General features: G+C 35.0%; 1 protein-coding gene across 1 annotated transcript; it reads left to right on the forward strand.

Moving 5' to 3' along the window:
* Nucleotides 1–871: 871 nt before the first annotated feature.
* On the forward strand, nt 872–4986 carry LOC122507363 (protein pygopus-like). The gene is made up of 3 exons (XM_043620024.1): nt 872–1024; nt 1673–4197; nt 4491–4986. The coding sequence occupies exons 1-3, from the start codon at nt 935–937 to the stop codon at nt 4576–4578; spliced, it is 2703 nt and encodes a 900-aa protein (XP_043475959.1). The 5' UTR covers nt 872–934; the 3' UTR covers nt 4579–4986.
* The last annotated feature ends 459 nt before the right edge of the window (nt 4987–5445 follow it).

Raw genomic sequence — 5445 nt, forward strand, 5'->3', positions numbered from 1 at the left:
TTACCGTGCGTGACAAATAGCATGACCATGGTTTTTGACATTTTACTCAAAAACTATATTTTTAAAAAATTTGGAAAAAATGTATGTTAAAGGGGACATTATAAGGTACTTTTTACAACAAAAGAGAAAGTGGTCACTTAAAAAAATAACCCTAAAAAAAAATTTTTTAATTTCATAAATTTTTATTGAAAAAAATTTTGATTTTTTTTTCTAAAATTGTCTTATCTATATTTACAACCTCTTAAAATTTTATTAAAATCGGTTTAGTAGTTTTCGAGAAAAATGAGTTTTTTGATTTTGCTTTCCCTCTCCATAACTCCCCCAAAAAAGCGAATTTTGAGTTCAAAATTGCAGAAAGTTATAGTCATATGGATAGTAATATATGGGCCAAATTTGAGAAAAATAGATCCGGGGGCAGTTTTTGCTCACTTAACCCCCTAAGCCCTTTTAGTAAAAATATAAATAATATTCTTTTTTACATTTTATAAATTTTCTAAGAAAAACGAAATTACTCGGAAAAAGAAATGTATTTTTTCTTGTTGCTTGGAATGAAACAAGTGGTAAAATAAGTGATTTAAAAATACAAACTACATAACATAATGAGCTGCATATAAACTTAAAAAATTTATTTAATACAATACATATAATAAAGTAATACATTTTCTAAGAAAAGTTTATTAAATCTTTAGTAACAATTTTCTTTGTTAAAGTTGTCTCGTTATATACATATCTGTATTTATAGTTTTTCTTCCGGGTTACATTCAATTTAATAAAAAATAATAAAAGGAAAGAAAAGAAGAATGAAAATTTTTGGACGGAAGCATTTTTGAAATATGAAAACAGGATGCGATTTTTTAGTGGGGACTTGACTATATCTTGATGCCAAAAATCTTTCGTCAGTAGTCCGTTGAGATCATCCTCAAGTCATCTCAATATGGATTGGAAAATAATTTTTCTCTTCTTCACAATTTTCGCATCAGCACTCGCCAATTATGGAGCATGCGATTGCAACATACGATTTTTGGTAAACTCACTTTTTATTATCTTTTTATTTTTTAAATTCTAAATTTTTATTCTCATATAAACTCAAAATTTATCTCCAATTTTTTTCTCTATTCAAAGTCATCTGATTTTATAATAAGTTTTTAATTTATTACTTTGTATTATTTCGATTCCGCTTAAATCCATTTTCAATTTTATTATTTAAAATGCACGGAAAGAAAATTATATTAAATTTTGTAAATGTATTTCACAGTTTGGGGAAAAATGCGACAAAGCGAAAATTTTATATAAAAAATACTAAAGAGTTAAAGGAATAATATGAAATTTAGTATAATTATATTAAATATCAAGAATTTTAATATAACTTTATTAAATTTCATATTACTTTTTTCACTGTTTAGTATTTTCTATGTCAAAATTTCGGTTTGTTGCACTATTTCCCCATATTGTAAAATTCTTTTACAAAATATAATATAATAATTATTATTTTATTCCCAAACAATTTGTTTCCTATTTCAAACAATTAAACCATTAGCCATTTTGAATTCTAGAAATCAACAACTCTGTGGATTATGTTTATCTCTTTTGTTAATTATGAAATTAATAAATAAATTAGAAAAATAAAATTACTTTGATAGCCAAGCTTTAAAATTGTGAATTCTTTCAACAGAAAAATTGTGGCGGTCGCAGTAATTGTCATCATCATAATTGTCACTATCATCCTCGGCATCGCCATCATCATCATCGTCATCATGGTCACCATCACCGACATCATGGTCGAGGTCACGGACGATACCCTCCATCTCGTGGACTTACACTGAATCAGTACATACCAGTATCTCCTATCGTATGGCCAGGATATGGACCGGGTAGTCCGTATTCACCAAATTCTGGTCCTCATGGTCCTGGAGGAAATCCTTATGGTTCAGGAGGAAATCCTTTCAGTCCTTATGGTCCAGGAGGCAATCCTTTCAGTCCTAATGGTCTAGGAGGTATTCCTTTCAGTCCTTATGGTCCAGGAGGTAATCCTTTCAGTCCTTATGGTCCAGGAGGCAATCTTTTCAGTCCTTATGGTCCAGGAGGTAATCCTTTCAGTCCTTATGGTCCAGGAGGTAATCCTTTCAGTCCTTATGGACCAGGAGGCAGTCCTTTTGGCCCACCACTTGTGAGACCATCGATGTTTTGTATCTTACCACCACCAAATCAAGGAACAGGAATGCCGGTTTTTGGGGGCAGCCCAGGTGCACAGCCTGGGAGTATGAATAATGGACCATCACCTATGCCAACTCTGCCCTATAGACCAATACTATTAGGAGGTTCTCCACTTGGGAATTACATGCGACCGTCGCCAAGACCTTATATTCCACTTTCTTCAGCACCTCTAGGATCGTATGCTCCGATTTCTCCAGGACCAGGAGGTTTTCCTTTGAGACCCTACCAACAAATGTCATCAAGACCTTATAATCCATTTGCATCACTGCTACCAGGATTTTCTCCAATTCGACCAAGTGGTTATCCCTTAGGGCCAGGAGGTTTACCAATCGGCAGTGGACTCTCCCCGTTAAGACCAGGAGGTAGTGGACCAATGGGTAATGGAATTTCGCTATATGGACCAGGAGGTTTGCCGATAGGAAATGGACTCTCTCCGTTAGGACCTGGAAGTTTACCGATAGGTAATGGACTCTCTCCATTAGGACCCGGAGGTTTACCACTTGGTAATGAATTTTCACCTTTGGGACCAGGAGCTTCCCCACTAGGAAATGGATACTTACCTTCAGGATCACCTTTGGGCATGTACCCATCACTTTTACCAAGACCAACCATTCCACTGATAGTGGATGCCAGTCTCTCGTCAGGACTTGACTCATCCGAATACGGAAATCCCTACGATTTGGGATCAAATTCACTAGAAAGTGAAAATCCAGACCTCAATTCAGGAGAAGGTGAAACGCCATTCGAACTTAATCCACTTGATGGTACAGATCCCAATGCCGGAGGTTATCCAAATTCCTTTGGAGGCGGAATGCCATTGGGCGACCTGAACTCCCTTGGTGGTTCACCCTACAATCCGACTTCCCTTCTAGGCTATCCAGGACCCTTCGATCCTTCATCCCTTGAAGGTGATCTCAATTCTCTTAATGGTGGTTATGATCCTTTACTCGAAAATGAACTTGATCCAAATTCGCTTGGCGGTGGTTATCCTATTGACCCCAATTATTTTGATCCTTCTTCAAATGGAAATCTATTAGGAGATTTGAATTCCCTTGAGGGATATCCTGAACAACTTGATCCCAATTCGGCTGCAGGTGGACTACCACTGATTGATCCAAATATCTTGGGTGGTGGATATCCAGGACCAATAAATCCAAATACTCTTCCTGGTGGATATCCGTGGAATGCACTTCCAAGTGGAATGCCTCAAAGTTCTGGACCTACTGTGACAACGCTACAGTGCACTCCTGTTCAAAAACCTGCCAGTTCAGGTTTACCTAATGGTGGTCTTTGGTCACCAAATCGAGGACCAGTTGATTCACTCGGTCCATGGTCACCCAATCGAGGGCCTCTCGGACCTTGGTCACCAAATCGAGGACCGTTTGATCCACTCGGTCCATGGTCACCCAATCGAGGGCCTCTCGGACCTTGGTCACCAAATCGAGGACCGTTTGATCCACTCGGTCCATGGTCAGCCAATCCAAGACCTCTCGGACCTTGGTCACCCAATCGAGGACCGTTTGATCCACTCGGTCCATGGTCACCTAATCGAGGATCTCTCGGACCTTGGTCACCAAATCGAGGACCGTTTGATCCACTCGGTCCATGGTCACCTAATCGAGGATCTCTCGGACCTTGGTCACCAAATCGAGGACCGTTTGATCCACTCGGTCCATGGTCAGCCAATCCAAGACCTCTCGGACCTTGGTCACCCAATCGAGGACCTCTCGGACTTTGGTCACCCAATCGAAGACCTCTGGGACCTTGGTCTCCAAATCGAGGACCATTTGATCCCCTCAGTCCTTGGTCACCAAACCGAGGACCAATTGATCCCCTCAGTTCTTGGTTACCAAATCGAGGACCATTTGATCCCCTCAGTCCTTGGTCATCAAACCGAGGACCAGTTGATTCACTCGGTCCATGGTCTCCTAGTCGAGGACCTCTCGGCTTTCCCAACAGAGGACTTTTCAGACCTTCATTAAGGTAATTATTTCAATTTCTTATTAACATAAATTCATTAAAAATTGTTTCTTTTAAATTTCACACATAATTTTTTAAATAATTTAAAATTTTTAATATTTTTTGTTATTATAAGCATCAGCTTTTTACTTAAAAAGCTAATCTACCCATCTACTCTCCAAGTACGTCTCGAAAATGGAATTCCATAAGAATTCTTACTGTAATCGGAATTTCTTGGAACACTCCAATAACAAATATTGCAACGAAAAATATTATTAATATTTCCAATGAAGTCTAATATTATGTTTTCTTTGCAGATATCCATGGCCTCGTCCAGATTGTTTAAAACCTCAATTTAGAGTGGTGCCATTTTTGGTAAAGGAAAGGAAACCTGGTTGTAAATAAAAACTTAAACCGAAATCAAAATATGGACTGGCAATTAAGTTCGCTGCATGACAAATATGAAACTGAATCTAGGAATGTTCGAATAAATTAAATTACATTAATTAATATTATTATATTTGAATTTGTAATTTTTTCATTAATATATGAAATTATATTATTCTTCATTGAGAACCATTATAACTCACGTTACATATTACGAACATTTCAGAATGCACATTTAACAAAACTAATTCGTAGAAGTCTTGTTAATTCTTCGAGTGTCCAAGTTGCATAATGAAGAATGCAAAGCATTATTTTTTCATATAACATAACTTTATTGTTTCATTCATTAGGGGAATTAAAATTGACATTGATCTGAAATCGTTATTAGGTTTCTGGGTCAAGAATAAATAAATATTTAATATTAAATTTTGTTTTTCATTTATTTTACATTCCTATAGTATTGCTTTGGAATTTTATTGTATTCTTTATATAATAATGTTTCTATATACAGTCTTATTTTTACAAAAATAGAAGAAATATAATATATACAATATTTAATAAAAATACATAAACTATCTTAAGAATTAAGTAATATATTTTGAAATTAATAATTATAATTAAATTACTATAATTAATTAATCGTTCAATTAATTTCAATTAATAAATTCATTTGTAAATTATTTAATTAACCATTATAAGTTAGTAATTAACAAACAAATTCATTAATAAAACAACGATGGAAATAATTCATTCATTTAAACTAATTAGTAAGAAATTAATTACCAAATAATGAGAAATTTAACTAATTTAAACTGATTTTGTCATTAATTTGTCACAAACAGGAAAATTAATTAATATCTAATTGTTTCTAAATCAATAATTAAT

Source organism: Leptopilina heterotoma, unplaced genomic scaffold (genome assembly GCF_015476425.1).
Source record: "Leptopilina heterotoma isolate Lh14 unplaced genomic scaffold, ASM1547642v1 Lhet_465, whole genome shotgun sequence".
Classification (NCBI taxonomy): Eukaryota; Metazoa; Arthropoda; class Insecta; order Hymenoptera; family Figitidae; genus Leptopilina; species Leptopilina heterotoma.

What these genes read in the sequence shown, in the direction of transcription:
- LOC122507363 (XM_043620024.1), top strand. Translation starts at nt 935, where the DNA reads ATGGATTGGAAAATAATTTTTCTCTTCTTCACAATTTTCGCATCAGCA. An exon ending in ATTGCAACATACGATTTTTG is followed by an intron (nt 1,025 to 1,672) that starts GTAAACTCACTT and finishes TTCTTTCAACAG; the next exon opens with AAAAATTGTGGCGGTCGCAG. An exon ending in CTTTTCAGACCTTCATTAAG is followed by an intron (nt 4,198 to 4,490) that starts GTAATTATTTCA and finishes TTTTCTTTGCAG; the next exon opens with ATATCCATGGCCTCGTCCAG.